At 30.4% G+C, this 16,619-nt stretch overlaps 1 protein-coding gene across 1 annotated transcript in view; it reads left to right on the top strand.

Annotated features, from left to right (window-relative positions):
• The window catches only part of LOC143234667 (hemocytin-like), a 96,809-nt gene that overhangs the window by 63,433 nt on the left and 16,757 nt on the right, over positions 1 to 16,619 (top strand). Inside the window, exons 32-39 of the mRNA XM_076472203.1 lie at positions 1,123 to 1,464; positions 3,164 to 3,337; positions 3,525 to 3,550; positions 3,844 to 4,012; positions 5,164 to 5,265; positions 6,725 to 6,925; positions 11,018 to 11,115; positions 15,413 to 15,535. Of these exons, the coding sequence (XP_076328318.1) occupies positions 1,123 to 1,464; positions 3,164 to 3,337; positions 3,525 to 3,550; positions 3,844 to 4,012; positions 5,164 to 5,265; positions 6,725 to 6,925; positions 11,018 to 11,115; positions 15,413 to 15,535 (1,235 nt within the window). The remainder of the gene's footprint in view (positions 1 to 1,122; positions 1,465 to 3,163; positions 3,338 to 3,524; positions 3,551 to 3,843; positions 4,013 to 5,163; positions 5,266 to 6,724; positions 6,926 to 11,017; positions 11,116 to 15,412; positions 15,536 to 16,619) is intronic.

The following is a 16,619-nucleotide window of genomic DNA, read 5'->3' as shown; positions in this document are numbered from 1 at the left end:
GACGGTCAATCCTACTATTCATTTATATAAAAGTGGCCCAAGAGTTGGTGGTGAGTGATGATGTGTAGCTGTATTCCATAAAATCTTTCACGGTTAGTCTTGCATAGCTTTGTGCAAAATTCAAAACAAACAAAGAATTGTTTTCAAGTTAATTTTGGTTTTATATCAAATATTTCAAGTTAATCAGTATATGAAGAAAATAAAAACAAAATAGTGAAATTGTATAATTATAGAAGGTTTCTCTTCTCACACAGTTGATGAAGATTCTCATTAATTGGAGCTATATACAAAATCTTATTTGACCATGAAAACTAGCTTCTACTTGTCTGAATATGGTTGATATTTCATGTTTTCATTAAACATTAATTTATCATATACATATGTATATAAAAATACTAGTACTGTTGTTGTACTTGATGCTGAAATGTTTATTTACTCAACAAACGGAATATTTGTCATATAGAACATTTCTTATGTATAACAAGGTACTGAACAACAGTGGAATATTTGTCATATAGAACATTTCTTATGTATAAAAAGGTACTGAACAACAGTGGAATATTTGTCATATAGAACATTTCTTATGTATAAAAAGGTACTGAACAACAGTGGAATATTTGTCATATAGAACATTTCTTATGTATAAAAAGGTACTGAACAACAGTGGAATATTTGTCATATAGAACATTTCTTATGTATAAAAAGGTACTTAACAACAGTGAAATATTTGTCATATAAAACATTTCTTATGTATAACAAGGTACCGAACAACAGTGGAATATTTGTCATATAGAACATTTCTTATGTATAAAAAGGTACTGAACAACAGTGAAATATTTGTCATATAGAACATTTCTTATGTATAAAAAGGTACTGAACAACAGTGGAATATTTGTCGTATAGAACATTTCTTATGTATAAAAAGGTACTGAACAACAGTGGAATATTTGTCATATAGAACATTTCTTACGTATAAAAAGGTACTGAACAACAGTGGAATATTTGTCATATAGAACATTTCTTATGTATAACAAGGTACCGAACAACAGTGGAATATTTGTCATATAGAACATTTCTTATGTATAACAAGGTACTGAACTCTTACTTTCCTGTACAATTTAGGGATATGCAATTTTGATGCATCAGATGACATGTACCATAGGAATGGATATGTAACAGACAATGTAGAAGACTTTGCCTATAGTTGGCTAACCAATGGAACCAGAGAGATGTGCACCATCTCTAAGATAAAGATCCCCACCCCACCCCCAGAAATATGCAACTTTACGTCGACTGCCTGTGAATTTGTTGTTGATCCTATACCATTCAGAGAAGCTTGTAAGAATGACGTGTCATACAGTATGAAACCTGGTAGATCAGTGTGTCGTGCTAAACTTGAGTATGCTCAGCAGTGCTGTAAACGTGGTATCTCACTGGGAAAATGGTTGGAACTAAATAACTGTGGTACGTGTAATATTTAGTGGTTTTATTAAATAACCGTGGTACGTGTAATATTTAGTGGTTTAATTAAATAACCGTGGTACGTGTAATATTTAGTGGTTTAATTAAATAACCGTGGTACGTGTAATATTTAGTGGTTTAATTAAATAACTGTGGTACATGTAATGTTTAGTGGTTTAATTAAATAACTGTGGTACGTGTAATATTTAGTAGATTAATGAAATAACTGTGGTAAGTGTAATATTTAGTAGATTAATGAAATAACTGTGGTAGTGTAATATTTAGTGGTTTAATTAAATAACTGTGGTACATGTAATATTTAGTAGATTAATGAAATAACTGTGGTACGTGTAATATTTAGTGGTTTAATGAAATAACTGTGGTACATGTAATATTTAATGGTTTAATGACATTTTTGTCATTTAAAAAGTAAGAGAAAGAAAAAGATCTCAGTTGACTCAACAGCAGTTCTTAAAAATTAACTATTGATGTTTGACCTGGGGATTCTGTAACTTGTTGACCTGGGCATACTGTAACTTTAACAGGCAATTTAGATTTTCTGATATACTTTTTATTTTCTTGAATTAATTAGAGGTAATTTCTTCTGTGTGTGTTATCTGTAGAAAGTTGTGTTTTTTGTAAACAGTTGAAAGCGTAGGTAGCTCAGACATATTCAGCTTGAACGTTATTCTGCTAACAGCTTTATCAATAATTATGATGTTGTATCCTTTGTCAGCAGCTTTATGTTTTAGGTAATTGATTTTATCTTTGAACTAATTGCAGAGAGCTCTGTAAGTTAAGATACAGAAGGTTCCTGAAGAAGTGATATTTTTATATAACATTAGAGTTTCTAGTTACCAAAATGCATGCATTTTTATATATATGCACATGTTTGGTGGCTTGACCTGTAAATCCCACTATTCATTGGTAAGAGGGTAGCCCAAAGTATAGTGATGTCGACTCACTCTCTTCTCTCTTTGAGGTAAATCTATCTGAGGAATACCAATCATGTGTCAGCTTCTAATCTGTCCTAGTGATCATAAGCAGCCTTGGAGCTTAAAAAACACATGATATATATTCAGCAGTCAAGTAGAAACAAAATCAAAAGGGAGGACTGTGTTAAAAATGGCAAATTTAAAGCTCTGAGTAATAATATCATAACAAACAAAGAAAAATGTTCCACAAATCAAAATGAGTACAGGCTATTATTTGGGATATAAAATGTACCCTGGGTTTTGGAGGTGAATATAAAAGGACCCATATTGTGGTGGGAATACACCATCTTTCAGTCATAATCTCTCTTTGCCAGTCTCAGAAGAAGAAATTCATAAAAGTAAATAATAATAATAAAGTAATCAAAATTTGGTCAAAAGATGTAGCAATAATATGTTTTTGAACTTATAAATAAATAAAAGTTATATTTATTTCTTAATATCACAACATATATGAGTAATCTAAAGTATTGATCTAGTATTATGTTTCTTGATTTGAAATGATAAAGAATTGTGGTTTAAATGCTGTATTACTTTCATTAATTGAATACCACAAGATATATGAGTGATATATGTTCGTGCATGAAAGAACTAAACAGCGAATGTAGATGCACAAACAGGTATTTTGTGTCATGTAATTAGAAAAATGTAGCATTTTTGTTTTTTTAACCCAACTAAATAAAGTAACTTATTTTGTTTCCATTCCACAGGTTTTGACTGCCCCTCTAATATGGTATTTGAATGTCGCTCTCCTTGTGTTAAAACTTGTGATAATTATAAAACTTTGTCCAGTCAGTACTGCACATTAGAACCTCACTTCTCGTGCTTCTGTTCTCAAGATAAAGTCCTCAAACAAGGGGAATGTGTGGATTCTGTTGTATGTGGTAAGTGTTACAAAATTATGTTAACAGTTCATATTACTACTCATTTTTCATGTTATTGTCCTTGAATTTACTCTACAATTTTATTTTCTTATAAGCAAATAGTAGTATTTGCTTAGTAGTATCATATGATACTAAGTTTTATATGGAAAACATGCATTTTTAATTTTTTTTTTTCATATACTTCCAGAAACCTGTGATGCAGAAGGACATGTGGTAAGTATAGTAGAATAATATTTCTATCTTGTCATGGTTAATGCAATGTTTAGAATTAAAGTTTTGTTGTATATGTTACTTTTATATACACTGCAAACATTTCATAGTTGTATGTGTTTTACTGTTATTCTACATGTTCCAGGTGTTTATACTGAACATTTTATTATGAGTGTAGCCATTAGTACTTATGTTCAAGGTGTATAGACAACACATTTTTATGAATGTGACCATCAATAGATGTGCTGTAGATGTTCAGACTTATCAAGAATTACAATAATGCTACTTGAATGTAGGTGGGAGATGAGTGGAGTAAAGGACCATGTGAAAAGTGTAGCTGCACAGAAGACTTGAAAGTGAAGTGCACAGAAACTCTCTGTCCACCTACCCCTGTGTGTAAAATAAACGAGACCCTGAAAATCATACCACCGAAAAATGGTAGCTGTTGTCAGACTTATATCTGTGGTAGGTGTCTCACTCTGTTTGTAATTTTAGAATTTGATAAGTTTCTATGTCATAATTCACTTTACATCAGCACTGTTTCTTCCAGAATCTGATATCATACTTAATTTTAAGCTCTGTTTAAAGTTTTTGTATCTCTACATTACAAAAACGAGACCCTGAAAATCATACCACCGAAAAATGGTAGCTGTTGTCAGACTTATATCTGTGGTAGGTGTCTCACTCTGTTTGTAATTTTAGAATTTGATAAGTTTTATGTCATAATTCACTTTACATCAGCACTGTTTCTTCCAGAATCTGATATCATACTTAATTTTAAGCTCTGTTTAAAGTTTTGTATCTCTACATTACAAAAACGAGACCCTGAAAATCATACCACCGAAAAAATGGTAGCTGTTGTCAGACTTATATCTGTGGTAGGTGTCTCACTCTGTTTGTAATTTTAGAATTTGATAAGTTTCTATGTCATAATTCACTTTACATCAGCACTGTTTCTTCCAGAATCTGATATCATACTTAATTTTAAGCTCTGTTTAAAGTTTTTGTATCTCTACATTACAAAAACGAGACCCTGAAAATCATACCACCGAAAAATGGTAGCTGTTGTCAGACTTATATCTGTGGTAGGTGTCTCACTCTGTTTGTAATTTTAGAATTTGATAAGTTTCTATGTCATAATTCACTTTACATCAGCACTGTTTCTTCCAGAATCTGATATCATACTTAATTTTAAGCTATGTTTAAAGTTTTTGTATCTCTACATTACATATTTTCTGTAATGTTGTGTTACAACTCTTTTATATCTCTACTTTAAAACTTTTCTATACCTTTTGTTAAACATTTTCAATAATTCTGTCTTACAAGTTTCCTCTATCTTTGTATTGTAACTTTTCTATATCTTTTATGTTACAATTTTTCTGTTCCATGTGTGTTGCTATTTTTTTTATTCCTGTATTACAACTGTTTTACATCTGTATTTGTATTATCAAACATCAGCACTGGTGTATTATAACCTTTCAAAAACTGTAAAAATAATTTTGTTTGTGTCTGTACGACACAATTGTGTTTTTGTATTTATAATTTTAAAGAATAGAAATATTTACAGTTTTTTTCACTGTAAATAATAATATTTTTTTAATAATATATTACACCAGAAATGGAAGTTAAGAAATGTAAAGAGATAAACCCTCCTGACTGTAAACTTGGAGAAGTGGCCAAGATTGATACTAGTAAAGAATGCCCAGTTTATGTTTGTGGTAAGTAATAATATTTACATTTGTTTAGTATTGTGTAAACTATAATATCATGTTTGTGGTAAGTAATAATGTATATTTGTTTAGTTTTCTGTAAAGTAAAATATCATATTTATGGTAAGTAATAATGTATAGTTGTTTAGTTTTCTGTAAAGTAAAATATCATATTTATGTTACGTAATAATGTATAGTTGTTTAGTTTTCTGTAAAGTAAAATATCATATTTATGTTACGTAATAATGTATAGTTTTCTGTAAAGTAAAATATCATATTTATGTTACGTAATAATGTATAGTTTTCTGTAAAGTAAAATATCATATTTATGGTAAGTAATAATGTATAGTTGTTTAGTTTTCTAAAGTAAAATATCATATTTATGGTAAGTAATAATGTATAGTTGTTTATACATATCAAATTTAGGTTTGCGACAGTAATAATATATATATTTGTTTAGTTTTGTGTAAAATATAATATCGTTTATGGTAAGTAATAATGGATAGCAGTTTACTTTAGTTTAAAATATAATATAATATGTTTTTGATAAGTAATAATGTATATTTGATTAGTTTTGTGTAAAATATAATATGTTTAATGTAAATAACAATCTATATTTGTGTAGTTTTGTGTATAATATAATATTTATGTGATTATTGTAAGTAATAATGTATATTAGTTTAGTTTTGTGTAAAATATAATATGTTTAATGTAAATAACAATCTATATTTGTGTAGTTTTGTGTATAATATAATATTTATGTGATTATGGTAAGTAATGTATATTAGTTTTGTGTAAAATATATTATTTTTATGTTTGTGATAAGTAATAATGTATATTTGTTTAGTTTTGTGTAAAATATGATATCATGTTTATGGTAAGTAATAATGTGTAATTGTTTAGTTTAGTTTAATTAAATTTGTTTAGGTTTGTGATAAGTAATAATATATATTTTTTGGTTTTGTGTAAAATATATTTATGGTGAACAACAATGTATGGTTGTTTGGTTTTATTTAAAATATAATATCATATTTATGTTTATGATAAGTAATAATGTATAATATTTGTTTAGTTTTTTTTATAAAATATAATATCATGTTTATGTTTGTGGTAAATAGCAATGTATATTTCTTGTTCCTAAGTAAAATGCTTAGCTGTTGTTCATAGAAGAGATATGTTACATACTGTGTACATTATTTTATATATTGGTACTTGTTAGTGTTGATTTGTACTTAAAGTTGTCATCACAGCATAAAATAACCTGTTCATTTCTTAGAAATTCTGTAGTATAAAAATGTTGAGTGATGACACTAAAGTATTTAATGGGCTTCTATATGTTATCTGAGATATTCTGTGTAGGTTCTGTATTGAAGGTATCAAAGGTATTAGATGAATAATTCATGTTTGCTATTTATGTTTTGTACAGTTTCCTTTACTATTATTAACGTTTGTGTTTTTCTCTCATTAGAATGTGATGAGAAAATGTGTCCTCCTCTGGAATGGCCTGTTAAACTGGACGTTGGTCAAGGAACAGAAGTCCACCCCTCTGGCTGCTGCAAACAGGTGGTTGTAAAGTGCTATCTAAACAAATGTCCTCCTGTTCCTGATTGCCCCAAAGGTTTTGAACTTCAAGTCAACAAAGGTGTATGTTGTAACATAAGTACTTGTGGTAAGTTGTGCACAAAAAGTTATGATCTGATTCATTATTTTATTAGTCATTTAACCATTCAAGTGTACTTTGAAATTTATTTATTTGGTTAAGAGAAGTATTAGTTCAAGAGAGTGAAATTTTTATGTATATAACATATATTGAGAAGGTTTGTGTTAGATAGTGTAACTGTAGCCTTTTTTAATTCTCTGTTTATACCAAAGACTCAAACAGGTGAAGGAATTTTGATTTTCATACCCAAACTGGATCTTCATCAAGAAATTCATTATTGGTTTTCATAAGAAATTCTTGCATGTTCTTCTTGGTGGTCTTAATGTTTCTAAAACACTAAAAGCCGTTAAGAAATGCTTACTTGTCTTTTTTTTAGGTCAGGCTGTCCCTAAAATACTGAGATCTTTTTGGGAAATACATGTCTTTCTTGGAGGTCAGACTGTCCCTAAAATACTGAGAGCTTATTAGGAAATACATGTCTTTCTTGGAGGTCAGACTGTCCCTAAAATACTGAGAGCTTATTAGGAAATACATGTCTTTCTTGGAGGTCAGACTGTCCCTAAAATACTGAGAGCTTATTAGGAAATACAGGTCTTTCTTGGAGGTCTGATTGTCCCTAAAACACTAAGAGCTTGTAAAGAAATACAGGTTTTTCTTAGAGGTTTGAATGTCCCTAAAACACTGAGAGTTTGTTAAGAAATACAGGTCTTTCTTGGAGGTCTGAATGTCCCTAAAACATTGAGAGTTTTTATAAGAAATACAGATCTTTCTTGGAGATCTGAATGTCCCTAAAACACTAAGAGCTTGTAAAGATATACAGGTTCTTCTAGTAGGTCTAAATGTCCCTAAAACACTGAGAGTTTGTTTAAGAAATACAGGTTTTTCTTGGAGGTTTGAATGTCCCTAAAACACTAAGAGTTTGTTAAGAAATACAGGTTTTTCTTGGAGGTTTGAATGTCCCTAAAACACTGAGAGTTTGTTAAGAAATACAGGTTTTTCTTGGAGGTCTGAATGTCCCTAAAACACTGAGAGTTTAAGTTACACAAGGTTCACAAACAGTTGTAATAACAGTTTAGTCTCAATTTTCCTTGCCTCTTATTTGTTTTAAACATTTTTAAATTTCAAGGTACAGTTAAAACGGTTTAAAAGTCTCTATTTTATTAATGTTTCTAACTTCCAAGGTATATTAGAAATGTTTTCAAATTCATATTTATTAATAATTTTAATTTTCAATGTGAAAGGCCATGATGTATAAGTTGAACAAGGTTGGGTAGAATACACAGTTTTCAACATTTCCCAAGCAACCATACTGGCTCTAATGTTGTCATAAGAAAACAATGTTCCCAGCTGAGTAAAAATGTTTTGAATATATATATGTCCATGATATAATTTGTGGCATGATGGGATTCGTAATTATTGGTAAATGAATAAAATATTGACCATGGGGAGATTACCATAAAGTTAATCACTAGTTAAGTGCAAATAATGTTTTAACCATTGTATATGTGAAAAAGTTCCTTGGTTATAATCAGGTATATCATCATGATGAAGTGGTTTCCTAGTTAGAATTGGATATTTTAGAACTGTGGAATGGTTTCTTGACTAGAATTGGTTATGTTAGAATTATTGGAAGGTTTCTTGGCCAGCATTGGATATGTTAGAATATTAGGAAGATTTGTTTTTACCAGAATTGGATATGTTTGAACCATAGCAAGGTTTCTTGACCAGAATAACATACATAAGAGCCATGAGAGTATGCCATGATTAAAATTAAATCACATACCAACTTTACTGAATAAAACCACCTCATCAACTGAATATTAACATACCTTTCTTTTCTACCTGAATAATAACCATCTCATCAACTGAATATTAACATGCCTATCAATTCTACCTGAATAATAACCACCTCATAAACTGAATGTTGACATGCCTATCCATTCTACCTGAATAATAACCACCTCATCAACTGAATGTTGACATACCTATCCATTTTACCTGAATAATAACCATCTCATCAACTGAATATTGACATGCCTATCAATTCTACCTCAATAATAACCGTCTCATCAACTGAATATTGATATGCCTATCCATTCTACCTGAATAATAACCACCTCATCAACTGAATGTTGACATACCTATCCATTCTACCTGAATAATAACAACCTCATCAACTGAATATTGACATACCTATCCATTCTACCTGAATAATAACCACCTCATCAACTGAATATTGATATGCCTATCCATTCTACCTGATTAATAACCATCTCATCAACTGAATATTGATATGCCTATCCATTCCACCTGAATAATAACCACCTCATCAACTGAATGTTGACATACCTATCTATTCTACCTGAATAATAACCACCTCATCAACTGAATATTGATATGCCTATCCATTCTACCTGAATAATAACCACCTCATCAACTGAATATTGATATGCCTATCCATTCTACCTGATTAATAACCATCTCATCAACTGAATATTGATATGCCTATCCATTCCACCTGAATAATAACCACCTCATCAACTGAATGTTGACATACCTATCCATTCTACCTGAATAATAACCATCTCCTCAACTGAATATTGATATGCCTATCCATTCTACCTGAATAATAACCATCTCATCAACTGAATATTGATATGCCTATCCATTCTACCTGAATAATAACCATCTCATCAACTGAATATTGACATGCTTATCCATTCTACCTGAATAATAACCATCTCATCAACTGAATGTTGACATACCTATAAATTCTACCTGAATAATAACCACCTCATCAACTGAATATTGATATGCCTATCCATTATACCTGAATAATAACCATCTCATCAACTGAATGTTGACATACCTATAAATTCTACCTGAATAATAACCATCTCATCAACTGAATATTGACATGCTTATCCATTCTACCTGAATAATAACCATCTCATCAACTGAATGTTGACATACCTATAAATTCTACCTGAATAATAACCACCTCATCAACTGAATATTGATATGCCTATCCATTATACCTGAATAATAACCATCTCATCAACTGAATATTGATATGCCTATCCATTCTACTTGAATAATAACCTCCTCATTAACTGCACATGAATATTTATTTTTTGACAATATGTTACATGTCTTATTTTCTAAAACATTTACAAAGATGCCAACCATTACGATTTGTGAGTAATCATTACGATTTTGGTGTCTACATTATGACTATACACTCATACAGACAAATATTACGACTTGTTGCAACTCCCAAATTATTATATATTATATAGGCCTATACAATAAAGTGATAAATTGTTCCCCCAGGGCTTGAAAGGGGTGAAAAGAAAATTTCTAGTTGGATACAAATAAATTTTCATAATAAATAAAAGACATAGTCCAAATGGCTACTTGCAATAATCATGTTTGTGCTTGAAATAATAAAAAATATTTGTATCTCCCACGTCTACCAATAGTTTGAGTGCAGTGCTTCTCCATACTGGATAAGTGGGGGAATCCATAGTTATGTCATCAGTGCTTGTCAGCCAATCAGCACTCGTGTGGGGGAATCCATAGTTATGTCATCAGTGTTTGTCAGCCAATCAGCACTCGTGTGGGGGAATCCATAGTTATGTCATCAGTGCTTGTCAGCCAATCAGAGCTCACGTAGATGGGTATTTCTAGTTTTCTAAGCGGCATAGAAACATCAATGCAATCGTTCACAAGCTGGAAAAAAAGAGGCCTTGTTCATCAGATTCTCTTGTTTCTGGTAAATCGAAAAGGACTAAAACTGTGAAAGGGCTCTGTCTACAATCATTACATTCAGTCATTTGAACTAGTTGGCATCTCTGTACATGCTGGATTTAAATGCAGAAACAGTATAGAATGAAAAGGCATAAAACTGAAAGTTTCACTCTATGGGTCACACCCTAACCTTTAACAATCTTTTTGGCTTTTTCAATGGAGTTTACAGTTTGGTAATTCTGTAAGTAAAATCTTTGTGTTCCTCTGTTCATTACATTGTATGTTTAATAAAGTTAAATTTATTTCTTACTATACTTATTTTATTTTTCTTTGCTTTTCTGGTTTTATTAGAGAAGAAAGATGTGTGTGTTTATAAGCACACGTACGAAACAGTGGATGGAATGGAGAGAAAATTAAAGCCTGAAGAGCAGTACAGTCGAGAATATGAGGTAACATGTGTTTAGGGTTGAAGAAAAATTTAGTGGCTTTTAATTTTAGTTACATATAATCATAGAAAATTGTAGGTCATCCTACATATTTACAGGCATGCTTCGGAAAGATAAGTGGCAGTCACACAAAGAAACTATAAGATACAATGGGTACTATGCCATGCAGGTGTAATGAAATCCTATATAAAAATAGCAAGGTTCTTATATTTTACACTTAGTTTAAAAGAGATTTAGGAATGTATGTGTAATTTTACATCATTTTAGTTCATTACGTGAGAAACCTCCTGATGCAAGTTTCTGGGTGTTTGTTTGCAATGAAAATTTGCTTAGTCTTATCTTGCAGAATCACAGGTCAAAGGCCATGTCATCACGTTTGTTGATTTGCATTTAAAACTTTATTTAACGTCTATTTTATAAATTTATTTGAGTATGTTTGGTATCAAATTGTAGATTATAATTCAAGTTTTAGTATTGTATATTAGTTAATTTATTAATTCAAAACAAATATTAACACCTAAATATTGATTTTTTAGTGAGTCATGTGGTATGTTGAATGCACCACAGGTTCAAATTAGATGTTTATTATGTCAAAATACTAGGTCTATAGTTTTGTACAAATTGGGGACTCAGATTACCTATACTGACAAGCTAGAGTATAAAATAAGAACCTCGTATCTTTTAATTTTGCTGAGATATTGCGTATGAACTATATCAAACACAGTGGCCTCGGTCACCTCTTTCTATTTTTGGAAACAGTTCCTTATAAACACTTATTTGTGTATATGATATGTAACTAACCAATCAAAACCTTAGAATTTCCCCTCATGGCTTTCCCGGTCATTTTCATGTGTTAAGACACCATATCACTTTTTCCAAACAAGAATTCAAGGAGGTAGGTTACATCTTTAGTTTGGTGGGAATTTTTTTTTTTTCTTTTAGGCTGATATACATCTCAGTTACTTAATTTGATAAATTATAATGAAATTCTATAGTATCAATATGGTAATTTATGATTTTGTGGTTATTTCAATGTGCATGTAAAACAAAAAAAAATTATTTCACATTCTCCATGTGCAAAAATTTCTTAAGGTTTAGCAAGAAACAAGAATAATCAACCAATCAAGAAGAAATAATTGTTTGCTTTACTTCTTTATTTAATGTATTTAAAAAAAAATAAGTTTAATAACTTGTTTATAAATAGTATTAATCTGTAATCATATACAAAGTATAATTATTGAAATGTGACTGTATATTACAAAATACTAGTCCACTTAAGGTCAGTGTTATATTATTGAATACAGTAAAATGAGTACACATGCACTACATCAATACAAATTTTGTAGTGTTAGCCAGGAATGGCCTGAAGGTAAATATAATAAATAATGAGACTTCAGCAATTTAAACTAAACATTTTTACATTTGTGTAATAATCTATTATCGTTCTAGAATGAGAAAAGCCAATTTGCAGTTATTTCCTAATTTTTATTACAGTTACAGGGTTGGTCATGTGTACAACCCCCACCCCTCATAGTTAGGGTATAGAAAATAACACATAATATAAAGTATCACTGAAAACAAACATTTGAAATGTATTTAGGGGTTTTTAGAAATTACACATATAATATTTTGAGATGAAAAATAGTTTTTAACCATAACATTAAATCACTTTGCACTCAGACTAGTAACAAAACAGATTCATTATTTTCACAAATAAATCTTTACTAAAGATACTTCATTAATAAAACAAGTCTTTTAACATTTACTAAAAGTCTATTACAACGGTTATAGTTCAAATACGTAAATGTGTATTCATTTGTGTTGTACCAAGTCTGTCATGAAAGGGTTAATTTAGAGGTGTAATCTTATGGATCAAAAGTTATATTATTAGTTTCAATATAAAAATTATTTATTTAATCCTAGGAACATGGAAACAATAAGTATTTCACTTCAAACACAATCTCACAGCTGTTTGTTTTAAGTGTTTACAGCATTTCAAAGTAATTACCAATTTAATACTGAATACAAGATTCATTACAAAAAAGTTTCTCATGATTTTGCATGAAGTATTCAGTAATGTCTAAGAACTTTAAAAAGTAATTGTTTAAGTAAGAAATGAATAGTTATTAACCATGACCACATAATTTACATGAAAAGAATATTATAATGTTTAACTACTTAACAGTTGTATTGTTGGTATCTGTGGAATTTAAACAAATGTACATACTTGTCTACTTTTCTTAACAGTTGTATTGTTGGTATCTGTGAAATTTAAACAAATGTACATACTTGTCTACTTTTCTTAACAGTTGTATTGTTGGTATCTGTTGAATTTAAACAAATGTACATACTTGTCTACTTTTCTTAACAGTTGTATTGTTGGTATCTGTGAAATTTAAACAAATGTACAAACTTGTCTACCTTTTTTAACAGTTGTATTGTTGGTATCTGTGGGATTAAAACAAATGTACATACTTGTCTACCTTTCATAACAGTTGTATTGTTGGTATCTGTGGGATTAAAACAAATGTACATACTTGTCTACCTTTCATAACAGTTGTATTGTTGGTATCTGTGGAATGTAAACAAATGTACATACTTGTCTACCTTTCTTAACAGTTGTATTGTTGGTATCTGTGGAATTTAAACAAATGTACATACTTGTCTACCTTTCTTAACAGTTGTATTGTTGGTATCTGTGGAATTTAAACAAATGTACAAACTTGTCTACCTTTCTTAACAGTTGTATTGTTGGTATCTGTGGAATTTAAACAAATGTACATACTTGTCTACCTTTCATAACAGTTGTATTGTTGGTATCTGTGGAATTTAAACAAATGTACATGTCTACCTTTTTTAATAGTTGTATTGTTCGTATCTGTGGAATTTAAACAAATGTACATGTCTACCTTTCTTAATAGTTGTATTGTTGGTACCTGTGGAATTTAAACAAACATATATGCATGTCTTCCTTTCTTAATAGTTGTATTGTTGGTATCTGTGGAATTTAAACAAACATATGTGCATGTCTTCCTTTTTTAATAGTTGTGTTGTTGGTATCTGTGGAATTTAAACAAATGTACTTGTCTACCTTTCTTAACAGTTGTTTTGTTGGTATTTGTGGAATTTAAACAAATGCACATGTCTACGTTTCTTAACAGTTGTTTTGTTGATATCTGTGGAATTTAAACAAAATATGTACATGTCTTCCTTTCTTAATGGTTGTATTGTTGGTATCTGTGAAATTTAAACAAACATATGTACAGGTCTACCTTTCTTAACATTTGTATTGTGCGTATCTGTGGATAATGTCCTTCATATGACCCCATAAGAAAGAAGGTAATGTCATCTGACAATGTTATATGTATAGGATCAACCCATTGCAACTCCTTTTGTGTTTGACCGGCTCTTTGACTCTTTAAATTGTTGGTATCACTTCTGTATGGAATTCTAAGCTGACAAACTTTTCCATCCACTCTACAATAATGTCTTAGCACTTTACTACTCAACTTTCTCTCTTATGTGCACAGGATCATATTGTCATAGCAGTAGAACAGTCTATTTTATTTTTATCACCCATAATTTTCTTTATGTAATATAGTACTCAACTTCCCCTCTCTTGTGCATAGGAAACACACAACCTTTTTCTTGATGAAGGTCTCAACTGGTAGATTCTGTCTGTACTGTGCGATATTGTTTTAGCACCTGAATCATCTATTTTACCTTTGTCACCCATAACTTTCTTTATATAATATAATAATCAACTTCCCCTTTCGTGCTGATTGGCCACACCCAACCTTCTCATTATTGTTCTTAACTGGTAGACCCTGTCTATACACTCTGATATTGTGCTAGTACTAGAATACTGTGTTTTACCTTTGTCACCCATAACTTTCTTTATATAATATAATAATCAACTTCCCCTTTCTTGTTCATTGGCCACACCCAACCTTCTTATTGATAAAGTTCTTAACTTTTAGGCCCTGTCCATACACTTTATGATATTATTTTCAGACTCATTCTATATTAGGTTGAATTAAGAAGGGCAACAGATGTGTAAAATTATATTTATAAACTGTATACTTTGTGTTAATATGTTTGTATGATTTCTTTCTAATTATAGCAATAGATCTAACATTGGTTATATGTAGTTAATTAAATTATTTGAATAATTGTTTTCTGTAGTGAGCAATTTATAAATAATTTTCAAAAGTTCCTTGATAGACAATCATATAATATTGTTAGTAATACAGTTGATTAAAATTCAGTTCTAAACATTTTTGTATTTTTATCTTGCAAGCCTGATTCCACTTGGCCTGATGGACTGTGTCGAAACTGCACATGCACAGGAAGTAATGGGAAATTTACATTTAACTGTCGTGTGGAAATTTGCCCCAAGATATCTGATTTCATTGACAAAGATGTAAGTAGATCCCTTGTTTTTGTTCTATTAGTGGTTCATTAGGTAAAGATGTAAGTAGATCCCTTCTTTTCGTTCTGTTAGTGGTTCATCAGGTAAAGATGTTAGTAGATCCATTCTTTTTGTTCTGTTAGTGGTTCATTAGGTAAAGATGTAAGTAGATCCATTCTTTTTGTTCTGTTAGTGGTTCATTAGGTAATGATGTAAGTAGATCCCTTCTTTTTGTTCTATTAGTGATTCATTAGGTAAAGATGTAAGTAGATCCCTTCTTTTTGTTCTGTTAGTGGTTCATTAGGTAAAGATGTAAGTAGATCACTTCTTTTTGTTCTGTTAGTGGTTCATTAGGTAAAGATGTAAGTAGATCCCTTCTTTTTGTTCTGTTAGTGGTTCATTAGGTAAAGATGTAAGTAGATCCCTTCTTTTTGCTCTGTTAGTGGTTCATTAGGTAAAGATGTAAGTAGATCCCTTCTTTTTGCTCTGTTAGTGGTTCATTAGGTAAAGATATAAGTAGATCCCTTCTTTTTGTTCTGTTAGTGGTTCATTAGGTAAAGATGTAAGTGGATCCCTTCTTTTTGTTCTGTTAGTGGTTCATTAGGTAAAGATGTAAGTAGATCCATTCTTTTTGTTCTATTAGTGGTTCATTAGGTAAAGATGTAAGTAGATCTCTTCTTTTTTGTTCTGTTAGGGGTTCATTAGGTAAAGATGTAAGTAGATCCCTTCTTTTTGCTCTGTTAGTGGTTCATTAGGTAAAGATGTAAGTAGATCTCTTCTTTATGTTCTGTTAGTGGTTCATTAGGTAAAGATGTAAGTAGATCCCTTCTTTTTGTTCTGTTAGTGGTTCATTAGGTAAAGATGTAAGTAGATCCCTTCTTTTTGTTCTGTTAGTGGTTCATTAGGTAAAGATGTAAGTAGATCCCTTCTTTTTGTTCTGTTAGTGGTTCATTAGGTAAAGATGTAAGTAGATCCCTTCTTTTTTGTTCTGTTAGTGGTTCATTAGGTAAAGATGTAAGTAGATCCCTTCTTTTTGTTCTGTTAGTGGTTCATTAGGTAAAGATGTAAGTAGATCCCTTCTTTTTGCTCTGTTAGT

Source organism: Tachypleus tridentatus, chromosome 12, assembly GCF_004210375.1.
Source record: "Tachypleus tridentatus isolate NWPU-2018 chromosome 12, ASM421037v1, whole genome shotgun sequence".
Taxonomy (NCBI): Eukaryota; Metazoa; Arthropoda; class Merostomata; order Xiphosura; family Limulidae; genus Tachypleus; species Tachypleus tridentatus.
Note: the sequence above shows the minus strand (reverse complement) of the source record. Positions and strands in the feature narration are given on the sequence as shown.